The 26326-nt window shown below is 38.9% G+C and overlaps 1 protein-coding gene across 2 annotated transcripts in view; it reads left to right on the forward strand.

Moving 5' to 3' along the window:
* Positions 1-26326, forward strand: part of SPTLC3 (serine palmitoyltransferase long chain base subunit 3) — a 168789-nt gene that overhangs the window by 39081 nt on the left and 103382 nt on the right. For both annotated transcript variants that reach the window (XM_008995768.5, XM_054255217.2), the window contains one exon: positions 10836-11021. In XM_008995768.5, the coding sequence (XP_008994016.2) occupies positions 10836-11021 (186 nt within the window). The remainder of the gene's footprint in view (positions 1-10835; positions 11022-26326) is intronic.

Consider the following 26326-nt stretch of genomic DNA (forward strand, 5'->3'; position numbering starts at 1 on the left):
AAGAATTTCTAAACATTTCTATTTATAAAATACATGTCATAAAGCTGTTGTTAAAGTATTCATTTCTTAAAATTTCCAGATTTTAACAATTTAGGAAAATTAAGTCACCCTAATTAAGTAAGGCTAATTAAGTTGTCTTATATGACCTTCCAAGTAAGATAGAAGTGTACTCTCATCATTCTTGTATCATTCCATTTTCATGATCTTTGGTGCTATATCACTTGTATAAATTCAGTCTTATCTAATGACACTCCAAAGTGTTTAGAAGAGAAATAAATGGCAGCTTTGAAATCAATCAGACATTCAAATGTTTTAGACTAAAAGCAGAGTTTTCTACTAAGAAAAGAACTGAATACCTACTATTAGGTGATTTTTTAAAAATACATGCTAGAAGTGAGTAATCTATACAGTTGACCCTTGAATAACACAGGTTTGAACTGTTAGGATCGACTTATACACTGATTTTATTTTTCAATAAAAGTTACACTGAGTGTGCCTCTCCTTCCTCCCCTTCTACCTCTTTCATCTCTGCCACTACTGAGATAGCAAGACCTCTTTTCTTCCTCCTTCTCCTCCTCAGCCTACTTAGTGTGAAGACAGTGAGGATTAAGAACTTTACAATGACCCACTTCCACTTATTAGTACATACAATTCCTCTTCCTTAAGATTTTCTTAATAACATATTTTTCTCTAGCTTACTTCATAATAATATAGTATATAATATATATAACATACAAAATATGTGACAATCTATTTATCAGTAAGGCTTCCCATCAAAAGTACGCTATTAGCAGTTAAGGTTTCGAAAAGTTAAAAGTTACACATGGACTTTTTACTGTACAGAAGGTCAGCACCCTTAACCCTCATGTTGTTCAAGAATCAACAGTACTGCCAATCAGGTTAGGGCATCAATTAACCAATCAGAGTGGATTTGAGACATAAACAACTGAATGAGTATATCAGCATGTACTAGATAACCATCAGTCCTGCTCCCTCACTGAGACCCATCAGTTGGTTCACATTTAGTTTACAAGTTTTGTTACTCTCATGGGAACTGACTGATGGATCCTTTCTACGGCAAGTAATGGAACCCTCAAATGTGGGTAGATAAAATGAGGCTTTTGTTATTCTCTCATGGCAAGTCTAGTATTGGGTAGTACTTGGCTTTTTTGATTCAGTAGCTCAACAGTGTAATAAAAACCAGTGTTTTCCATCTCTTCATTCTACCATCTTTTGCGCATAACAAAATGCCTTCCCCTTATGGCCACAGGAAGCTTGCTGCAATTCATAAATCCCAAGCCGACACAACAATGTCTGGAGAAAAACCAGAAACATTTTCCTTCTTTATTTTTCCAACAATTTTTATCCTCACATAAAGCCTTTCTCAGAATTCACCCAATGGATCTTCCCTCACTTCCCATTAGCCAAGACTGGTCCTCATGCCCATGTCTAAACCAGTCATTGGCAAACTACAATGACTATCTTGGACTAATTATGTTTTATCCCCTGAGGCTAGAGAAAGGTCACCTTCAACTGAATATCAAGGTTATTCTTGCAACAAATAAAGAATATCATAAAGTAGGCAGCCAACAGTCTGCGTCACATAACAAACCCCACCAGATGATCTGTTTGAAAGGAGAAGCTGTGGTCTTTGTAAAGCCACACTTGCACTCAAGTCTCAGTGTTAAGTTCATGAAACCCAAACTGAGTCCTGTTTTTATGTTTCATTTCTTCTGTAGTAATGACATCTGGACCATAGGGCTTGTTGAGAGTCTGAGGGAGAAGTGCTCCTATATAACTATGAAGTTTGAATCTCTTACAATCTTTGAAGTCCCATCTCCTACCCAGAACACTCCTCAGGTTATCAAGAATAATAAATTGAGACTTAGAGACGTATTTATCCAAACGTATTTATCCTTGAAAACATCTTTATTTTTTCTTAGATGGGTGGATTAATCAGGATAAATAATACTAACTGCTGCAACAGAGAAGCCGTAGGTCTTACTAGCATAACAATGAGTTTTATTCATCAAACGTGTAAAGTTCATTGACTATCAGGAACCACTTTCACCTTGTAGCTTTATTTATATATACATACACACACACACACACACACACACACACACATATACACGACTAGCTGCAAAATGTTCCACGTGAGCTTTAAAAAATGTGTATTTTGCTGTTTTGGGAAGAAGTGTTCTATAGATATCTCTTAAGTCTAGTTGGTTTATTATTGTTCAAGTCTTCTGTTTTCTTGTTGGTCTTCTGCCTCATTATTTTATTCATCATTGAAGGTAAGATATTGAAGTCTGTAATATTATGAAATTTTGTACTTCTCTCTTTATTTCTGTTAGTTTTTACTTTGCACATTTTGGGATTTTGATGTTTATTATATGTTTATTATTGTTACATCTTCCTAGTGAATTAACCATTTTCTCCAGCAAGTTTTCTTTTAAAATATATTTTGTCTGATACTACTATAGCAATTTCAGCTTTATGGATGCTGTTTTCATGATACCTTTTTTTTCATTCTTTAACTTTTAACTTATATGCATCTCTGAATCTAAAGGGTATCTACTCTAGACATATTCTAGTTATGTATGATTTTGTTTTTGTCCAGTATGACAATCTGCACTTCCTTGGATTGTTCCATCAGTTTACAACTTCTGTTATAATTGAGATCGTTTCATTTACGTATTTTGCTTTCTGTATATCTCATGTCCTTTTAGTTTATCCATTCTTAGTGTAGTGCTTTATTCTTTGCTTTAAGTGAATGTTTTCTAGTATGATATTTTTATTATTTTAATAAATTTTCACCTTTTTTTAGTTTTCTTGGTTGCTCTGGGGCTTACCATACACATGTTAATTTACCAAAATCAACTTCAAATTTATACAAACTAAAATCCAGTGATTACAGAAATGTTACTTCTATATAGCCTACCTCCCTTTTGTGCTATTATTGTTATGGCATCTATATATTTATAAAATCAATGATACAATTTTATAAATACTATGTTTTACAATTTTATGTCTTTTTTAAGAGACTGGAAAAGGATGTCAAATATACGGATATATGCATGTACCTGTGTGTGTGTGTCTATGTGTGTATACATATTGAGAAAGAAAGAGTTCGATACATTAAGTTTCTTATTTACCTTCTTATTTAACATTTCTGGGTTTATTCATTAGTTGCTTTGAACTCTAATTGCCATGTTGTATGATTTCCTTAATATAATTTTGCTCACATCCAATTTCTTTGTGCCAATATTGCATAACATGTCTACATGAATAAATTCAACAATAAAATTATACATATTGTTTTATGCAATTTATTTTAAAATTATTTAATAGAAGTAGAGGGAAAAGAAGAAATATGCCATTATGCTTTTATACTTTCATAATCACTTTTGCCTGTGTGGTTTTTTTTTTCTTTTTGGTTGGATGTGAATTACTGTCTGGAGTCACTGGCTTTCAGTCTGAAGACCTTCCCTTAGTAATTCCTGTAAGGTGGATCTTCTATTAACAGATTCTCTTAGTTTGGGTTTATCCTGAAATGTCTTTCTTTTGCCTTCATTTTTGAAGGCTAGTTTTGCCAACATAAGATTATTGGTTGACTTTTTTTTTTTTTTTTTTTTGAGACGGAGTTTCGCTCTTGTTACCCAGGCTGGAGTGCAATGGCGCGATCTCGGCTCACCGCAACCTCCGCCTCCTGGGTTCAGGCAATTCTCCTGCCTCAGCCTCCTGAGTAGCTGGGATTAAAGGCATGCGCCATCATTACCAGCTAATTTTTGTGTGTGTGTGTATTTTTAGTAGAGATGGGGTTTCACCATGTTGACCAGGATGGTCTCAATCTCTTGACCTCATGATCCACCAGCCTCGGCCTCCCAAAGTGTTGGGATTACAGGCGGGAGCTGGTTGACGTTTTTAAAATATTTCTGCATTTTGAATATGTCATCCCACTGCCTTTTGGCTTCCATTGTTTCTGCTAAAAAGAAAACTGTTCACCTTCTTGGAGTTCATTTGTACGTGATCAATTATTTGGCTCTTGCTGCTCTTAAGATTTTCTCTTTGTCTCTTAACATTTTTACTAAAATACGTCTAATAACAGATCTCTTTGCCTTTATTCAATTGGATATCATTAAGCTTCCAGAGGTATGACTAGTTTTTCATCAAATTTGGGGAGTTTTCGGCAAATATTTATTGAAATATTTTTTCTGTTTCGTTTTCTCTCCTCTTTCTAGCACTCATATTGTGTGTATGTTGGTGTACTCAATGGTATCCCACGTGTTTCAGAAGCCTTATTCATTTGTCTTCATTTTTTTCCTCTGGGTTTTTGTTGCTGTTGTTGTTTGTATGTATTCTATATTGTATAAATTCCCCTTATCCATCTTAAGGTTTTCTAATTTTTTGGTCTTCCAGTTTAAATCTGCTATTGAACCCCTCTAGTAAGTTTTTGTTTCTGTTATTACAGTTTTCTATTTCAGAATTCCCATTTGGTTTTTTTTTTGTAATTTCTATCTCTTTATAAGTATTTTCTATTTGATAAGACACTGTCATCATACCTTCTTTTACTTCTTTAACATGGTTTCCTTTAATTCTTTATACATATTTGTAATAGCTATGTTGCAGTATTTACTAAGTCCAACCTCTTCGTGGTCCTTCTCATAAGTAATATCTGTTGTCTGACTTTTTTCTTATGTAGATTACATTTTTCTGTTTCTTTACATGACCCATATTTTTGGCTTAAAACTGAACATTTTTAATAAATTGTAGTAACTCTGAAGACTAATCACCGCTCCCCTGCCCCCAACAGAGGATTGTCTTTGTCGTGTTTGCTTAGTTTTTTATTGACTTACCTCACAGTGTAAAACCTCTAAGGTTGTCCCTTAGAGAGTGCAGACTTCAGCATGTCATTGAAATGACAGTGAGTTTAGAAAGCGTCTATATGACTGTGCCTTTCCCAACTCACTCTGTAAAGCTATCTTCCTCTATTGGTATCACTCCCAACTGTGAGTCTCTACTATTTGCTGCCTGATTGTTCTATTGGTTTGGACAATGCTCTGGGACATAAATTGCTTCCCAGTCTGATCCAATTAAATTCATGATCTTGGTAGGTTTAGTTTTTGAGGCCAGTCTTTGAGATTTATTCTGATCTTAAGAGGATTCTACATAGCTGTCAATTTCCCAGGTTCTCTCTGGCTAAACTACCTACCTAAAGTTTAGTTTGTTGCTTTTTTGGAGCTACCAATCTCCTCTAAATTGTTAACCACCGTAATCTCCACTCTTTTCAAGAGGATCTTTTAATCCAGAACTGCCCTACTCTTTGTACAAAATAAAATAAGTTCTCTTGGGAAATGCTCTGGAGCTCTCTCTCCTGCTGGGCAAAGCCAATGAATCGCTGCTTCAGAACTAGGGAAAGGATGGTGGCTCTAGTGGCTCAGTATCTTCTGCTTTTCTTGGCTTTCCTCTTCTACGATGGAACGTCTATCCTGCTAGTGAGCTGGAGTAAGGGTAATAGAGGCCCCAGTATTCCCAGCATGCCATGTCTGGTATTGAGTCTGTACCCTAAGAGTGGGTATTCATACCAGCATGCCACGTCTGGTATAGAGTCTCTACTCTAAGAGTGGGTGTTCTTAGGAGGAAGAAAACCCTCAACCTCTCAGCCACACTTGCACAGAATTTAGCCTCTGCAAAACAGAAGTGAGAGTGATAAGAAATGATGGTAGCTTGCCCCTCTCAAGGAAATAGCATAATCCTTGCCTGAAGCAGGGAACAGGAAGCCCCATCTTCTTGGCCACATGCTCAAAGTAGAATGTTTTTACTTGCTGAACTGGGAGGTGAAGGGACAGAGTAGGTCATGGCTCAATGCCACAGACTCTCACTGTTCTTTTCTGATATTTCATATATTTTCTTAAATAAATGTTTCTTTATTTGCTATATGTCCTTAAGACAATGTCCAAATACTTTAAAAAGTTATATTTTTTATAACTTTTACCAATTATGATTTTTTTCTATTGTGAAGATGATCTCTGAAGTTCTTTATGCCACCAGCAGGGAAATGATCTACCTTTCATAGATTTTTAAGCAGCTCGTAATTTGAATCCCACATAATGTTTAAAGTAACTCTCTTATTCTATAACACTCACAGTGGCTCTGTTTCCTTTCTCAAAACCTAACTGCTACAATGTAGGCAGAAACTTATTCTTAAATGCCAGTGTCCTTGGAAGTTTGTATTCTCCCTCAGAGAAGGATCTATGCCAATCTTAATCATGATGTGGAAAACCCCATGTACATTCCACTTCAGAAAGGAACATGGCCCTCTCATTAGCTCCAGTGCTCTAGATTTCCTTTGCCTTGGTTAGTCCTGAGCTAATCTTATCCCCAAGCTTCCTGCCCTTGTAGAGCAATTAAGGCCTGAAAGCATCTTCTTCCTCCTCATTCTCATCCTTTTTTTTCCAAGGACTAACCCAGCTGTGTAGTGTGGAATGTGTCATGTTACATGGGCTCCCTCACTCTGAAAACAAAAGTCTGTTTATGAATGGGTGGTGAATTTGCAGTCTTAAGTTGTTTTAGATTTGCTAATCCTTTTGTTTAATATTTTTAAAAAGCTAGAGCACAAGAAGTGTCTGCACCACATTTTTCAAATCGCTGAGATAGTCTGTGTCCTTGTGGTCAGGACAGTCACATGCACTCTTCATCCTCCATCCCTCAAGGCGTCAAACGACTTATACTGTCTCTTACTTTCTTCTACAATTATGCTTAATCTATTAAATATTTTTCTCAGCTCCTATATACACTCAGTATTTCTTTATTGCAAAATAAGCAACTCCTCTACCTATTAGTAACCAAAGCCTTCACCTTCTCTCTGTCCTCTTCCCTACCACTACACTTCTTTAATAAGTCCTCTCAGCTCCCTGTCCCATTGCCTTCACATTCTCTCTCTCCTTAAATCCCTGTAGTCTGATAAAATTGCAGGAATAACAGGCTAATAAAATTACTCCCTCAAGTTTTCGTGTGAGAGTCCACATATACAATGGTCTTGTTGAACTTCAGTGTCTCAACTTTGTACCACTCTTTTGTCTCCCACTTCTTCCTCCCTCTCCCACTTGCTCTCTCCTTAGAGGACCATCATTCTCCCCCTTCTCCCTATGTATTAATATATTTTATTTTTCTTCTTCTTCTTTTTTTGATGGAATCCTGCTCTGTCACCCAGACTGGCATGCAGTGGCATCCCAGCTGACTGCAACCTCTGCCTCCCAGGTTCAAACAATTCTCCCTGCCTCAGCCTCCTGAGTAGCTGGGATTACAAGCACCTGGCACCATGCCTGGCTAATTTTTATATTTTTTGGTAGAGATGGGGTTTCACCATGTTGACCACGCTGGTCTTGAACTCCTGATCTCAGGTGATCTACTCACCTCAGCCTCCCAGAGTGTTAAGATTACAGGTGTGAGCCACTGCGCCTGGCCAATACATTATATTCTTTATCAATATATCCTAGGTCAGTGTATATCTTTGGTCTCATGTCTTTCTTCATGAGACTCTCAGTCCTTTTGCTAGAGTCTGGACAAATCCAGCAAGGAAGCCATATATATCCTCGGTCAATATATACACATGTATATATTCTCTTTATCTTCTTTCTCAAATATGTCTCTAAAAGCAGCATTATTCATTCTCAAACTTTAATCTATCATCTCTAATCAGAATATTTAACAAAAACCATAACATTTAATGAATTTTTATGTTGTGGCAGTTAACCTGCATATATTATCTCACCTAATTTTCAAAAACAACCTTTACTGGCTCCACTTTACACTGGAGACATTTGAGGCCTCAAAAAATTAAGTGACTTTCACAAGGTCACACCATCAGCAAAGGCAAGTCTGACCCCTGAGCAAGTCATCATTGGTATGCTCAACCACCCAGCAACACCAGGCTCCAGTTCAGCCTCCTCAGGAACCACTCCTGATCACCCAGTGTGATGTGGTTCCTTCATTTGTATCATCCTATGACATTCACGTTTTTCTCTATATTATGAACATTTATGTCCCCACCACACAAACACACACACACACACCCTATGCACTATTGATTCTGGGGGAAACATACTGTATTTACTGAGTTCATATCCCTCTAATATTAGCCTAAGACAGTAAACGAGCTACCCAATGAATGGAAGAGTAATTGTCTATAAAGGTGGGTCCTCCCTGCATATTCCAGCACCCAGTTTATTTCCAGATATAACAAAAGTGCAGAGTAAACAAACCCCAGGATGTCACAGTATCCCAAATGACTAGACACTGTGTGCAGTGTGGCTCAGGATCTGCTTATTTTTAATGCTGTGAAAGAGGAGGTAGAACAAGCCAAAGTGTATTACACAAGAACAATGCTTATCTGCAGTAATAACAAGTGCTTAATAAATGTAAACTTATTAAGCAAATTTACTTACTTCATTGACTATGATAGGATGAGATTTTATGTTCAAAATAACTATCCAACAACAGATTGAGGAATCTGCTGTGACTGCCTCCAATTATAAGTAAAAGAATATAGTAAATCAGTCACTCTCCATCTGTTAAGGAAGACCACGACATTTCCAGATAGCTTTTTACTCTGGGAAGATATCTCATTTTTTTCTGTCAAATAAAATTAATTAAGTTAAATTAAATTAAAACTGTATCTATTCATATGAGAGGAAAGTAGATATTGGTTTGGGCTGATGAATATTGTTGAAATTTTCTCCTTTGTGTTATTACTTGCTACCAGAACAAGTCACAGGAGCAAATAAATGGTTACATATAGGCCCAGTCTGTGCAACCACCTGTGAGTTTTATTTGCATCTAGGTAGACCAGCTGTGACGTACAGTGCAGGGTTGCCTCAGAGCTAATTCAAGCAGAAACTGCCCATGGATTTCAGGAGAAACACTCCACCTGATTCGGTTACATGTGAAGCTCAGAAATGAAGATGGGACCAGGAAAGGAAAAAGAGAAAACCTGCTGACTGCCATGGGTTGGACTTGAATGTCCTCACATTTTCTCTCTTTATGTACACCCACATAACTTAGCCATTCTCTAAGTCAGCCAAAGGGGTTAATTTGTGCACAGGTGAAATGAAGGTTCTGAGGTCACCCACACTGGGTTCTCTTTATTCACCCTTTTTCTTCTGTGGCACCCAAAAAAGCACTGTGTCCACAAATTCTGTCCCAAGCCTACTGCTCTTCCCTCTTTATGATTTGTACCTTATCACACTCACCTTCAACCATCACTTAAACTGTGGCCCATAGTAATTGACCGAGTCAGGGTCTTTCTTTTTCCTGAGTTCCTCACTGCTCTGGGAATTTATGCAGGCAATCACTACCCCTAACCTAGCATGTTCTGTACAGACTCATGTCTTCTCTCCAAAAAGCAGCTCTTCTTCCATGTCCTTCTTTCTTCTTATCAACAATACTATACTGCTTCTTGCATATAGTTTTCTTTTTCCTCTTCCTTAACTTTATATCTAATCAGTTATAAAGTTCTATCATGTCTTCCTTCATGAGACTCTGAGTCTCTTTTGCTAGAGTCTGGATAAATCCAGCAAGGAAACCAATTTTGCGTACCTGTGATGCAGAAGGATGGTGGATTTTAACTGGGCCAGGAGGTCACCTGGAATGCTGGATGGAGATTGATGTAGTCCAATGGTCAAGTGCAGAACAGAGCCAAGGAAGGGAGCCAAAGGTTTGTACTAAAATAGCATAGCAAGGTCAGCCATCCGTCAGACCTACATGACTGGGGTAAGGACGTACTTAGAGGGAGGAGTAGGAATGGGGTCTGTCCTGTTCATCTTTTAATCCCCAGAGCTGAGCACACTGGTTGCTCATGGAAGGCATGTAACAAATGCCCCATATACAAGTCAAGAATGTGACCTGTCATCTTCCTTTTACTCAAGACTGCATATTAACCAGTGCTCTTTCATTTTCATTATTTTATACCATCAAGTAGTGTTTGGGATGACACACTAGACAGGAATATCCACCAGTGTTAGTTTGGGGTATGTATAGTGGTAACCTGAAATAATAAATAAGGAGGAAAATAATTTTAATAATATTTTGTTGTGTTTTGACTTAGGAGTTCAAATGTTAGGTATCACTATAAAATACGGCTTTTAAAAATGTCTTTAATAAGAATGTAGAGATTTAAAATATCCATCTACCAGACTGATTTGCTTTCCATCTATTTTGTGGCTTGGAATAAAACTCCCAGTGACTAAATCACACAGATTCCAAAAATTCTGCTTCTCAAAAATGTAGAGGGAATGAAGATAATACATATGTAGGTTCTACATTACATATTATCTGATTGTTTACCATGTTTGTTTAGCCTGGTATCTCTTGTAAAATGGAAGTTAGACACAAGAGCTTAACTAAGTTCAGGTAAAATATTTCATAGGTGTGATGTGTATTGAATATCACACTTGACAGGAAGGTAGAATGGCTGCTTGTTCCAATATTTGTGATATAATTTGATCACCTCGTTAACAACCCCAAGTTTGTGATTAGGAAGTAAGCTATGGGGTCATACTTCAGCAACTTGCACACACTCTATTTCTCATTAACTCTTCATCTAACGGTTTGAGTTTCTGTTGAGAACTTTTGCTTGAATCAAGTCTGTTACTATAGCCTGTAAAATAAAGTTTGCATTTGTGATTACTCTCTTTAATGATCAGTTTCTTATTTTTTTTACAATCTTAAATATGGTCTTTAGAATTAATTTAAAGGGTTGAAAATTCACAATTGTATCATAGTATATGTGTAGCAGGAGAATGCTAATCTTGGATTTTCTTCTGTGTTTTCAGCAAAATGGGAAGCCACATTTTTATGATAAGCTCATTGTTGAATCCTTTGAGGAAGCACCCCTTCATGTTGTGGTTTTCACTTACATGGCATATGGAATTGGAACCCTGTTTGGCTATCTCAGAGATTTTTTGAGAAACTGGGGAATAGAAAAATGCAACGCAGCTGTGGAACGAAAAGAACAAAAGGTACGTATGTGCATGTCCCTGGATCTTTGTTAATGCCCACTCCTCTCTAAAGTGCTCTCAGAAGTGGTGATGCAGGTGCAGATCCTAGAAAGCAGGAGGTGCTCAGGAACTGTTCAGGGTAAATCTCATTCATCTCTACCTCCTAAACCCCATCCCCCATGTGTTTATGGACCTGTTTTTAGAAACATCTCATCGGCAACTACTATTTGCCAGATACTGAACTAAGGCTTTTCCCATAGCTTGTAATATTTAATTTTTGTAACAATCCCATGAGATGGTATTAGCATAAAATTTTAAAGATAAAAACATCAAAATATAAGAGCAAGGGCTCCTGGGTGGGACTGTACTTAGGTCTTACGGTTGTAAGTTGAGTATTATTTATGCTCTATCCTGAAAAGGAAAGTGCATTTGAGTGAACTGAGACTTTTATTTCATCTAAGTCTGATTTCTCACCTTTGACATTATTAATATTTTGAACCAATTCTTTGGTGCATTGTAAGAATTTGAAGAGCATCTGAAAAATAAACCATTAAACCACCAAAGCTAAGGACTCCCATGGAGTTCATTGCACCCTCCACCACCTCCACTAGAACAGGCCCTGGTATTCATGGCTGAGAGATCCACAGACAGTTGACATCACAGGACTCTGTGGAGTCAACTCCCAGCACCAGCCTGGAGCCAGGTAGATTCAGTGGGTGGCTATACCTGGAGGAGAGACAATAATCACTGCAGTTCAGTTCACAGGAAGCCACATTCATAGGAAAAGGGGAACAGTACTACACCAGGGGAACACCCTTTGGGACAAAAGAATCTGAATGACAGCCTTCACCCTAGACCTTCCCTCTGACAGAGCCCATCCAAATGAGAAGGAACCAGAAAAGTAACCCTAGTAATATGACAAAACAAGGCTGTTCAACAACCCCCCAAAAATCACACTAGTTCACCAGCAGTGGATCCAAACCAAGAAGAAATCCCTGATTGACCTGGAAAAGAATTCAGAAGGTTAGTTATTAAACTCATCAGGGAGAGACCAGAGAAAGGCAAAGCCCAGTGCAAGGAAATCCAAAAAATGATACAAGACGTGAAAGTAGAAATATTCCAGGAAATAGATGGCTTAAACAAAAACCAATACAAAATTCAGAAAATTTTGGACAAACTTTTAGAAATTCTCCGCAAAGTCTCAGCAATCCACTATTAGTCTGATGGGCTTCCCTTTGTGGGTAACCCAACCTTTCTCTCTGGCTGCCCTTAGCATTTTTTCCTTAATTTCAATCTTGGCGAATTTGATGATTATGTGTCTTGGGGGTTTCTGCAGATCTCTCTGCAGAAATTCTACAAGCCAGAAGTGAGTAGGGGCCAATATCCAACATTCTTAAAGAAATTTCAACCCAGAATTTCATATCCAGCCAAACTAAGCTTCATAAACGAAGGAGAAATAAAATCCTTTATAGAAAAGCAAATGCTGAGAAAGTCTGTCACCACCATGCCTGTCTTAAAACAGCTCCTGAAGGAAGCACTAAATATGAAAAGGAAAAACTGGTAACAGTCACTGCAAAAACATACCAAATTGTAAAGGCCATCAACACCATGAAAAAACTGCATCAACTAACAAATGGGCAAAATAGCCAGCTAGCATCATAATGACAGAATCAAATTCACACATGACAATAGTAACCTTAAATGTAAATGGGCTAAATGCCCCAATTAAAAGACACAGACTGGCAAACTGGATAAAAAGTCAAGTACACCATCAGTGTAGTGTATTCAGGAGACCCATCTCACATGCAAAGACACACACAGAACATCTTTGTGGTGTTCTCTGTATTTCCCGAATTTGAATGTTGGCCTGTCTTGACAGGTTGGGGAAGTTTTACTGGATAACATCCTAAAGAGTGTTTTTCAACTTGGTGCCATTCTCCCAATCACTTTCAGGTACACCAATCAAATGGAGGTTTGGTCTTTTCACATAGTCCCATATTTCTGGAAGGCTTTGTTCATGGAGGAATATTTACCAAGCAAATGGAAAGCAAAAAAACAAAAAACAAAAACAGGGGTTGCAATCCTAGTCTCTGATAAAACACTTTAAACCAACAAAGATAAAAAAAGACAAAGAAGAGCATTACATAATGGTAAAGGGATCAATGCAACAAGAAGAGCTAACTATCCTAAATATATATGCACCCAATACAGGAGCACCCAGATATATAAAGCAAGTTCTTAGAGACCTATAAAGAGATTTCGATTCGGCCAGGCGCAGAGGCTTAAGCCTGTAATCCCAGCACTTTGGGAGGCCAAGGCGGGTGGATCATGAGGTCAAGAGATCGAGACCATCCTGGTCAACATGGTGAAACCCTGTCTCTACTAAAATACAAAAAATTAACTGAGCATGGTGGCGCGTGCCTGTAATCCCAGCTACTCAGGAGGCTGAGGCAGAAGAATTGCCTGAACCCAGGAGGCAGAGGTTGCAGTAAGCCGAGATCACGCCATTGCACTCCAGCCTGGGTAACAAGAGCGAAACTCCATCTCAAAAAAAAAAAAAAGAGAGAGATTTAGATTCCCACACAATAATAGTGGGAGACTCTAACACTCCACTGTCAATATTAGACAGATCAACAAAACAAAAATTAACAAGGATATTCAGGACTTGAACTCAGTTCTGGAATAAGTGGATCTAACAGACATCTACAGAACTCTTCACCCCAAATAGACAGAATATACATTCTTCTCAGCACCACATTGCACTTATTCAAAACTTGACCACATAATTGGAAGTAAAACACTCCTCAGCAAATTCAAAAGAACAGAAATCGTAACAAAGTTTCTCAGACTACAGTGCAATCGAATTAGAGTTTGGGATTAAGAAACTCACTCAAAAACACACAACTACATGAAAACTGAACAACCTGCTCCTGAATGACTACTGAGTAAATAATGAAATTAAGGCAGAAATAAATAAGTTCATTGAAACCACTGAGAACAAACACACGATGTACCAGAATCTCTGGGACACAGCCAAAGCAGTGTTTAGAGGGAAATTTATTGCACCAAATGCCCACAGAAGAAAGCAAGAAAGATCTAAAATTGACACCCTAACATCACAATTAAAAGAACTAGAGAAGCAAAAGCAAATTCAAAAGCTAGCAGAAGACAATAATTATTTTTTTTAAAAAAAGAATTTTAACAACATCCTCTGATTAGATCAGTCGTTATTGCTCACATATACACCTGTGACAACTCAGATGTCTCCAGACGTTGCCAAATGTCTCATGGGGCACAAAATCACCCACAGTGTACAATCACTGATCTAAATATTTTAGATGGCCTTCAAAGGTCTACATTTTCTCTTTTTTGCACAGTACTAGAGGACAGCTTAGAAAATATTCAGATGTCTGTAAAGATCCTGCATTGTGTTTTCTAAATCGGTCCAAAGGATTTATGATGTCATGAATCTCTTTTTTCTGAAATTTAGTTTGGAATATTGTATAGGCATGCATTTCATGTGATGGAGACTTGAACACATCTGAACAAAGAACATAGGTGAGATAAAAACTTCAATGAATTGAGAAAATCCTATAACTTAGCAACTAGTACCCACAGTAAGAAAAACACTTATTACAGGACACATTCATGAACAAACTGTGTGGAATTATTTGGAACTATATTAAGTCAAGTGTATCATCTTCAGAAAAAAAATCAGACCCAGCTTTATTATTATAATCCCTCCAACCTTTAGCAAGCATTCGAGTATTTGCTCTATAGCAGATGATGGGTGCTAATATTCATAGATGAAGACAGTGTCTGCCATTAGAGATTTTGAAGTGTGGTGTCTAAACAGACTCACACGCAAATAATACACTAAAAATAATGAAGGGGAAGAGGGTGATATGGGTCACAGGGACTCAACTCCCTTAGGGAGTCAAGAAACATTGATGCTGAGGCTTGAATAGTGAGCAGGAGTTTGCCAAGTTAGCAAGGATGCAAAGAAGAACATTCTCAAAAGAGGGCACTGCTTGTCCCAAGCCACATGTTAATTCATTAATCACGTTGGATTATTTTTGAGCATGTATCTTGTGCCAGGCACTGTGCTATGACCTAGGGCTACAAGAATAACCAAAACAGACACAATTCCTGCCCTCAGAAAGCTAAACATAAAAAAGCAATAGAATTTGCTAAGAGACAAAGTAGAGGTAAGTGCAGGGCGCCATGAGAGCAAAGACAAATGTCTAATCCGACTGGGTGTTTAATGAAAACTTCTGGGCCAAAGATAAAGTTAAATTGACATCTAGAAGCTAATGAGTAAATAGTAAGGCAAAAGGTGAATCAAGAAGGGGAAGGGAGTCTGTGAGAAGAGAGAATATGATACAAGATGGTCCAGAGGTTAGAGAAAGCATTGTAGATTCAAGGAACCATGGAATTCCAGTGACCTAGTGTTGTGAATGAGAGTGGGAGTATGTGGGGAGAAAGACTGCTTGAGAGGCAGAAAGGGGCCAGACTATAATGGGATTTTTATAAGCCATGGACATGTGTTATAAGAACAGTGGAACAATGGAAAAGCATTGAAATACTTCAGGCAAAGGAATGCATATTTGTAGACAGAAGGATCATTCTCTCTACCCCATGAGAAATGGATTGCAGAAAGAAAACAGAGAGCTCAAAAAAAAAAAAAAAAATGAGGCTGATGCAGATATACAGGTTTAAAAAAATCTAAATGAGATAGTTGGCCTGGGACCATGGTAGTGACAATAGGAATGGTGACAAGAGAAAAGGCCAGGAGATGTTTATGAGGTGGAGTTACAGATGGTTGATTTGACTTAAGGAAATAGGGATATTGACAAATAAAGACCATATCTAGGTTTATGACAGAAGGTGGTGTCATTCATTGAGATGGGGAATAGAGGAGCAAGATCCAGTTGGAAGGAGAAAGTGGTCAACTCATTTTTTAACAAGTTGAGTTTGAAGAACCAGCAGCTAAACTTCAAGGTCTGGACCTCTGGAAAAAGTCTCAGTGGGATATTGTAACATACTCAGTTTATCTTCAGCATATCAACAGTAATCAAACCCAGGGAAGTAGACAAGAACTCCCATGGAGAGTCCATAGAGAAAAAGAGAAAGGATGAAAAGAAAGTGAAGAACTTCAGAGAATTAATAGATTTCAGAGACAGAGTCCCAATTCAAGACTAAAAGCAAGGGACAAGAAAAACGGTTAATAGTAGTTTAGAAAAAGATTATTTGTGCTTGAACTAGGAAAGAGGCAGATGGAAGGAAAAGAAAATTAATTGTAGAGCAATTTAGGAGGCATTAACAAGTCTTGGTGGCTGGGTGCACAGAAGATAAGATGGAAGGAGGAAAATAGGGGAATCTCAAATTCTAGTTTGGGCAGATACATCAGATGTTACATTTGGATAGTAACATCACATCCATCACAATGAAATGGTTCTGTTGGCAAAATGATGGCCACAGGCAGCTTTGAGGACATAAAGATTCTTGAATGATAAAGGATAAAGAAACAGTTAAATCAAACAAGAGGCAATTCAGCATGCTTCCAGAGATGCAGGATTCCCTGGTCCTAGTGGAGCTGATAATGAAACTGAGAAAAAGGGATTCGAAGGGGAATTCTCCTTGGGCATTCTCACAGAGATCTCTATGGCCCCTCCCCACATCAGCTGCACTGTTTTAGAGGCTCTTGTCACCAACCTGCCTGCTCACCAGGTACAAGTAACTAATTGATAATAAATCAGAGACAAAGGCTGAATCAAATGTAAATTTCTCAGGTGTGGCATTTCTTGGAAGGCTTATGCTTCAGCTCTACAATCTATTTTCTAATCTTTCAATATAGTTGCTCTATTAACCCAGCAGGTCTAGTCTTCTTGGTTATTCTAAAGCAATTTCTTACATTTTATCAGAAAAAAAAAAATACCCATGACAAGCTGTTTCCTAGGAAGCCTACTCTGAGATGGTAGCCCGAATGCAGGAAGGTTATTGGGTTGTGCTCCTGGGATCATCACCTGTGAGGCAGAGAAGGCAACAGCATGGCTCAGGAGTTGGGGAGCTGGAGAGGGAAGAGGGGATGGAGTGAATTGAGATGATGCACACCCAGCAAAGGCCTCAACAAATCCCACAAGGAGCTCTGGAGATGGGGGGGCCTGTCAAGAGTCATCTGAGCTGAAGGAAGGTGGCTAGATCTTTTGATTCCTACATTGATAGAAGCTGCCACCAGGGATCTTAGTTGAGCAAGATGCCTTCAGACTCAGGCAATCCTCATAGAGTTGTAAGCCTCCAATGCTCCTAGCAACTAGGGGAATAGATGCCTTAGTCCTGAACGATGGGCTATGGACATAAACTGTCAGCCCTACACTTCAACACCTGTCGCTATAAGAACTGCTCGAATAGCACCACAGGACAAAGGTACTGAATTAAATAAATTAATAATTTACCTTTCTTTACAAAATACATGGTTTCCATCCTATCTGATCTCTGTGCGGTCCAGAACATCAGAACATCAGACTCATTTTATCATGATCCTCAGGTGATCCAGCTACACATGAAAGTTTGAGAAGCACTGCTATTCTAGAGGTTCTCAATTTGAAATTCAGCTACCACCTGCATTCAGGTGGAGGCAGCACCATCCCTTGAAACCTACAGGTGTCTATCCCGTTTCACATGTACAACTATCGTTACTATCCCTTGCAGGAAAGATGGTCCCAGTCCATCTGTACTTTATTGTGGTGGACCGTGGCAGTTCACTATTACAGATTAGCAGCTGATAATACCAGATCAATGCTTTACAACCTTGGCTGGACATTGGAATGGGCTGTTCTGCCCCACACATTTGTCATTACTAGCTTTCTCTGTAGTACTCCCTCCAATGTCTCTTTTACCACCCCACAACTCCACCCTTGGAACCCACAATCCTTTGATTTTAAGATCTTTTCATTCTCCTGCCCTCTCCCAGGTTCTCTTTTCCTTCCTTCTAACCAGCTTAAATTCCATGGGCTTTGAAATGGCCTCATCTTGATACTCACCCCCATGCTGATTGGTTGTCCTTCAAATTCAGGACCTAGCCTCAAGATAGCCCTTGGTGGTGCCTGCCAATCACACTGTGACTTAGGACCTCCAGTCACTGACTGTTCTAGCTGGCAACTTCATACTTTCCTCTTTCCCATCAAACCTGCAACACTGCACTTCCTGACTTTCAGCTAATAATCTTGCATCTATCAACTACAGAAAAAGAATTAAGCTTTTAAAGAATTAAGGTTAGTTTTATTTAGCAGTCTTCCTGGGGACTCTAAACTGAGGCCTAGAGCCTCGGAGTAGCCCTTTAGAGAGGTTCTATCAAACTGCTCCAATGCAGCATTTCAGTTCACAGTTTATATACAGTGGTAAAGATTCAGTATATGCAAAGTCACATCTAAGTTTGGGTGCAAGAGAACATCTGATTATAGTTTACAGAAGCATAACCACTAACCCCATCAGACATTACCTTATGTGTAGGAAAAGGCAAGTACTAAATTTATTTATTTATGTATTTATTTGGGGATTGCCCATTTTATTTATTTTTTAAATTTATAATATATATATTTTATTGCATTTTAGGTTTTTGGGTACATGTGAAGAACATGCAAGATAGTTGCATAGGTACACACATGGCAGTGTGATTTGCTGCCTTCCTCCCCATCACCTATATCTGGCATTTCTCCCCATGCTATCTCTCCCCAACTCCCCACCCCCACGCTGTCCCTCCCCTCTTTCCCCGACAGACCCCAGTGTGTGGTGCTCCCCTCCCTGTGTCCATGTGTTCTCACTGTTCAACACCCACCTATGAGTGAGAACATGCGGTGTTTGATTTTCTGTTCCTGTGTCAGTTTGCTGAGAATGATGGAGTTTTGTTACGTAGATACATTGTGTAGTGGTGAAGTATGGGCTTTTTGTATAATCATCACCTGAGTAATGTGCATTGTACTCATTAAGTAAGTTCTCATTCCTAGACCTCCTCCCACCCTCCCTGCTTTCGACTCTCCCGTGTCTCTTATTTTACTCTCTACCTCCGTGTGTACGCATTATTTAGCTCTCACTTAGAAGAACATGTGGTACTTGATTTTCTGTGTCTGAGTTGTTTCACTTAAGATAACAGCCTACAATTCCATCCATGTTGCTGCAAAATACATGATTTCAATCTTTTTTATGTCTGAATAGTATTCCATTGTGTGTGTGTGCACATTTTCCTTTCTTTTTTTTTTTTTTTTTGAAGACAGTCTTGCTCTGTTGCCCAGGCTGGAGTGCAATAGTGCAATCTTGCCTCACTGCCTCTGCCTCCCAGGCTCAAGCAATTCTCCTGCCTCAGCCTCCCAAGCAGCTGGCATTACAGGCACCCACCACCATGCCTGGCTAATTTTTGTATTTTTAGTAGAGATGGGGTTTCACCATGTCAGCCAGGTTGTACTCAAAGTCCTGACCCCACGATCCACCCACCCAAAGTGCTGGGATGACAAGCATGAGCCACCTCACCTGGCCCTACACACCACAGTTTCTTTAGCCAATCATTAACTGAAGGACTGTTGGGTTGATTTCACATCTCTGCTGTTGTCTGTCAATAGTGCTACAGTAAAGATATATTTTTCTGATATAATAATTCCCCAGCAGTGGGATTGCTGGATCAAATGGTAATTCTATTTTTAGTTCTTTGAGAAATCTCCATGCTGTTTTCCATAAAAGTTTTACTAATTTACATTCCCACTAACAGTGTATAAGCATCCCTTTTTTCTCCACATTCTTGCCAACATCTGTTATTGATTTAGCTTTTTAATAACAGACATTCTGAAGTCATTTATCTTTTGAGGAATACAGTGACTCAGGGAAGAGGCATGGGGGGCCATACACGCTATCCTGTTTTGTCTTCGAAGCATCTTTCTTTCTTTTTTTTTTTTTTTTTTGAGACGGAGTTTCGCTCTTGTTACCCAGGCTGGAGTGCAATGGCACGATCTCGGCTCACCGCAACCTCTGCCTCCTGGGATCAGGCAATTCTCCTGCCTCAGCCTCCCGAGTAGCTGGGATTACAGGCACGCGACACCATGCCCAGCTAAGTTTTTGTATTTTTAGTAGAGGCGGGGTTTCACCATGTTGACCGGGATGGTCTCGATCTCTTGACCTCGTGATCCACCCACCTCGGCCTCCCAAAGTGCTGGAATTACAGGCATGAGCCACCGTGCCTGGCCGAAGCATCTTTCTAGAAAGGTGCACATTCTCACAGAGTCCGGGGCCTTGTGAAATGATGCAGGCAAGCAGAAATAAGGAAAAAATAGCTTCTACCATTTGTTACTTTGTCTCACACTTCCTATTTCATTGAGAAAACAGGAAAAGGTCAGCACATCCACCTGCTCCCTCCACCACCTACCTGCACTGTGCTCACATACTTGGCCTTCCACCTGTCACCACAGGGGATGTGTCTGGGTTCCTATCGAGGCCACCTGTTCTCTAGCTCACAGTCATCAGCAGTCATTCAGCCTCGATACATCCAAAACTGTGTGTTGAGGTTCCCTGCCAAACCTATGCTTTTCACAATCTCCAAGTAAGTAAATGGCAACTCCACCAGTCCAGGTGCTCTGGGTAAAACCTCCGAGTTCTTTCTTTTGCACCCAAAGTCAAATCTGTAGGCCAATGCTGTCAGTTCTATGTTCAAAATTCACTGTGTATTTATTACCAGACTACTTCTTACCATCCCTGTTGCTACAAGCTTTGTCCAAACCGCCATCTCCTCTTACCTCAGATGTACCCTGCTTCCACCCTTGAACCCCACAGTCTCTTCTCAACTAACAAGCAATGTGATAGTTAAAATCCTAAGTCAGGTCACAGCACATGTCTGGCCAGAACCCTTTACAATCTTCCCACCTTCCTCCAAGTAGAGCTGCCAGAGGCTCTGCGGAACACAGACTCTCTATGTCTCTAACTTCACCCCTGTTCTTCCTCTTCACTCCCAAGCACTGCTTCAGACACTAGGACCTCCTTGCTATTCCTCAGGCACCAGCCACCCATGCCTGCCTCAAGTAATTTCCACTTGCATAGTCCTCGGCCTGGAATGGCCCTTCTTCATGTATCTACATGGCTCACTCTTTGACTCAGCTATCACCAAGAAACCAATAGCTTTAAATGCAGCCAGAATCACTGGCCAGCAAAATCCCCCATCTCCCCCACCAGGCTTGGATCTAAATGTCTTCTGGCTAAAAAGCAAGAAGGGGCAAAAGTTGTCCACAATTTTATCTGGCAGAGCATGTGCCATAGGCTGAGAAGGCAACCCCAAAATACCAAAGGCCAAGAAATATTTTGCTAAATAAGATCATTGGTAAAATCAGATCACAGTCTTCCACAGTGAATACTCAATAGAGACCAACATTTATTTGTAGATATATATATAATATGTATAAAATGTTTTTTATTTGTATAATATAACCACATATATATTTACACACATACATATCACTTTTTTTGGTAAGAACATTTAGAATCTACTTTCTTTTTTTTTTTTTTTGAGACGGAGTTTTGCTCTTGTTACCCAGGCTGTAGTGCAATGGCATGATCTCGGCTCACCGCAACCTCCGCCTCCTGGGTTCAGGCAATTCTCCTGCCTCAGCCTCCCGAGTAGCTGGGATTACAGGCACGCACCACCGTGCCCAGCTAATTTTTGTATTTTTTTTTTTAGTAGAGACGGGGTTTCACCATGTTGACCGGGATGGTCTCGATCTCTCGACCTCGTGATCCACCCGTCTTGGCCTTCCAAAGTGCTGGGATTACAGGCTTGAGCCACTGCGCCCGGCCAGAATCTACTTTCTTAATAATTTCAAGTATGCAATATATTATTAACTGTAGTCACCATGCTATACATTAGGTCTCCATAACTTATTCATGCTACATTATTGAAACTTTGTAGCCTTTAATCAATATCCCCCATTTTCGCCATCCCCCACAGGCCCTGGCAACCACCATTCTACTCTCTGCTCCTGTGATTTCAGTGTTTTTAGATTTCACACGTAAATGAGATCATAGGGTATAGTCATTCTGTGCCTGGCTTATTTCCCTCACTATAAAGTCCTCCAGGTGCAACAACGTTGTTGCAAATGTCCTTTTTTAAGCCTGAATGGCATTCCATTGTGTACATATACCACATTTCTTTATCCATTCATCTATGATGGACACTTGGGTTGTTTACATATCTTGTCTATTGCGAGTAATGCTGCAATAAACACAAGAGTGTAAATATCTCTTGGAGATAGTGATGTCATTCACTTCGGATATATACTAAGAAGGGAGATTGCTAGATCATTTTGATAGTTCTAATTTTTTTGAAACTTCCATATTGTGTTTCATAATAGCTTCATCAGTTTACCTTCCCACCAACAGTGAACAAGAATTCTCTTTTCTCCACATCCTTGCCAACATTTGTTATCTGTTGTCTTCTAAATAACAGCCATTCTCAATGACATGAAGTGATTTCTCATTGTGGTTTTCAATTGCATTTTCTTGATGATTTGTGATGCTGACCATTTTTTTTAATATACCTGTTAGTTATTTGTATGTCTTTTGGGAAATATCTGTTTGGGTTTCTTGCACATTTTTTAAACAAGTCTTTGTCTGTTTGTTTTGCTACTAAATAGTCTGGATTCCTTATATATTCCGGACAGTAACACTTTATCAGATACATGGTTTGTAAATACTTTCTCCCATTCTGTAGGTTGCCTCTTCATTCTGTTTATTATTTTCTTTGTGGTGCAGAAGCTTTTTAGTTTGACGCAATTCATTTTGTTTTTGTTTTTGTTGCCTGTGTTTTGGGATCATAGCAAAAAATTCACTGCCCAGATCAATGTCAAGATGTTTCCCTCTAACAGTGTTACAGTTTCAGGTCTTACATTTAAGTATTTAATCCATTTTGAGTGCACTTTTTTATGTAGTATAAGAAAAGAATCGAATTTCATTATTCTGCATATGTATATCCAATTTTCCCAACACTATGTATTGAAAAGACTCTCCTTTCCCCATTGTGTTTTTGGCTCCTTTGTCAAAGATCTATTACTGTAAATGCATGAATTTATTCCAGGGCTCTCTATTCTGTTCCATTGGCCTATGTGTCTGTTTCTATGACAGTACCATGCCACTTGATTACTGTAGCTTTGTGGTATATTTCAAAATCAGGAAGTGCAATCTCAGTTATTACAGAAAATGCCTGTGGTGTTAAACCAATGACTTTTTGCTAATGCTGAAAAATGTGTATATTTGTTTTTATTTGATTGCTGACTTGAAAGAGTACAGAATTTTAAGTTCAAGCTTTAAGCAATCTGATTCTTATTCTCTTCTGTGAAGTGTGAAACTTTATTTGCTTTAATCAGTACCTAATGGACTCTTTATATCTTACAATTCAAATCTTTCCTCATCTCTAGAAATTTCTCCCTTCTCTTCCTTCTTATAGTTCGCCTTCTCTCCTCCTTCTCTTCCTTTCCTCCTTAAGCTCCTTCTTTAAATCTTGCCATGTCTATTAGAGAGAGGTTTTTTTCTTCTGAATCTGCCCTATATATATATGTATCTTGACTTTCCCTTTATATTTTCTTTTCTATTTGCCCTTACACTGTCTTATAAAAAATCATCAATATAATATTCAAGCTTATTAATTTGCCTTTTTGTCATGGCCATTAATTTTTGAACTGTTTATTCTTTAAATAGGCACATTGTTCTGTTATGTTTATATAAAAATGTCATTTTGAGATATATATATATTTTTTTTCATGTTCACCTATCTTGATAGTGACTGCAGAAGTGGAACAGGATGAATTTCCAGGGCTAGCAGATTGTCTTGTTATGTGGGGTCTCCATTTCTGTACACTGAGGCATTGCTTTCCCCTCCACTTCCTGCTGCCCACCACAAAGCTTTGTCCTGTGGCCAATATTACCGCTTCTTACTTATTAGCCCAATAGGAAGAGGGTGAAGGAATCTACCCTCATCCTAAATGTCAACTTGCTATAACTCTTCACTCTCAACTTGAAGCTGCATTTATTAGCTTACATCCATGCCAGTCCTCTCTGCAAATATTCAGAGCCATGGTTTTCTGTGGCTTAATTTCCCCAGTGATCACATCTTACTTATGTCTGTCTTTGTGATTCTTTCGCATTTCTGATTCACTGATGACATTTTTGATGGTCTTTCTAAGCATTTATAACTTTATTTTGTTCCTTAAGTATTTTTTATTGTTATTTCTTCCATGGAACTTTTAGAAGACTGGTAGGATTCATACAAATACTGAATCTGCCATCTTTCTTTAATATCTCTAATTCTTTAAGAATAAAAATTAAATTTGGCTATCTTTATGTTAGGTTTCTTATACTTCAAAGAACTACTGTAAATATAGTTACTCTTATGGACAAAAGGAATGTATAAGCATATTTTGTAATTATTTTGAGTTCTACCTTAGAAACAGATGGCTCTCAAAAGGACAATTATATAAAATAAGTATTTGGTGACAACAGAAGTGTCAATGTAGACACAAATGAGTAACTTTGTGTTTGATAAAGATTCTTTCTCACTCAACAAGGGATAGGCTTCCAATTTGGTAGTAGTTTTAACAGTGCACGATGGATATGCTCTTTCTCTTTCTTGCAAATGTCAAGCCTTGCAGCAGGGTTTATTGGAAAGAGCAGGGTCTGGGAACTGGAAATATTAGTAATTCCCATTCTGTCCAATCAAGTTTTCTGACTTTCCATCAACTTATCTATAAAAGTTGGATGGAAATATCTATAACACTTGGAAAATCATAAATTATCATACAAAAATAAAGGTGGAAAAATAAAGATCATCACATTGCAGAAGAAACAATGCTATTTTTGTGGGTCTTGCTGGGTTTAACTTACCTCTTTCTCCACTCCATTCTCCAAAATATTCTGTTTTTATGGCCTGGTATTTTCTATCACATCTAGCCATTTGTCTCAGAAAGCAAAATAAAGATGGTGAGCAAACCAAATGACAAATCACGTCTATAAATAAATAAAGATATATCCTATTGCAATGCTTTTGTTTTTGAAATATCAAGTCCAGCTTCATTTTCTGGTTTAGTTAAAATGCTGTGGGAAGCTTCTCTGAGACTAGAGGACATTGACCTTTGGAAGGTGTTGGCTGCTCCTAAAGAAAGCTCCTGGCTGTTTAAAGGAATGGGGTGGAGTGGAAATACACCCAGACAGGAAATCTCACAGGTGGGAAGAGGAGGGCCATGCCTAAAAGCAAGTCAGCTCATTCACTGATCAGATCTTTAATTCTAAGTAGGTCTCTGAACTCAATTGGTCCTCTCAGGAACATGTAGGTTACTGACGTTGAATATCAGATCTGGGTTAATATTTATGTCATGCACAAAGAAATAACTCTGAGTACTTTAAAAAAAAAGTTAGCCCTTCCTTTTTGCAGAGGAGTTACAAGCACTTACTTTATAAAATTTCTATTGAATATGAAGATCATAACCTAGAAGGAAGTCTTTTCTGACCCCACAGAATATATTAGAATCCCTGTATCTTGCCCTCAAAGGATTTATCTCAGTGAAGAGCTGTCCATTTCTACATAGGTACAAATTCTGAATCTCTGAGTCAGGAGATGGAGAGGTTAGACAGATGAAGTATTTTCCAGCCTTCTCTCAAAGGTGGCCATGACAATGCATCTTCATGTGGCATTGTCTGGGGAAGGCATGGGCTATTTTTTCAAGCCAACGCCAAATTCCCTATAACTAAAGGACACTCCTACAATATATAGTCTAGCAACCTGCTGGTCCTTGTTTTCCATATCATGGGCCAGGGCTTTTGTCATCACTGTTGTTTTGGAGGGAAGTTAGGGATGACGGAGACCACTCTGAAGTGACTGCCTAGGGTAGTGGGTGAGGTCCGAGGCTGATCAGAGTTTAAGTCACACACCTTTCTGGGCCTGATTCTCCTCATGGGCCAAGTGGATATTTGAGCTCTACAACAGCAATCCCAATCTTTTTGGCACCAAGGACAGTTTTATGGAAATAATTTTTCCTCCAAAAGCCAGGTGGGGTGAAGGGGTATAGTTTCAGGATAAAACTGTTCCACCTCAGATCATTAGGCATTAGATTCTCATAAGGATTAGACAATCTAGACCCCTTGCATGCGCAGTTCACAATAGAGTTTGCATTCCTGTGAGAATCTCATGCCACTGCTGATCTGACAGGACATGGAGCTGGGAGCTCAGGTGGTAATTCTCGCCCACCTGCTGTTCACCTCCTGCTGTGTGGCCTGCTTCCTAATAGGCCACAGACTGGTACCTG

The sequence above is a fragment of the Callithrix jacchus genome, chromosome 5 (genome assembly GCF_049354715.1).
Source record: "Callithrix jacchus isolate 240 chromosome 5, calJac240_pri, whole genome shotgun sequence".
Classification (NCBI taxonomy): Eukaryota; Metazoa; Chordata; class Mammalia; order Primates; family Cebidae; genus Callithrix; species Callithrix jacchus.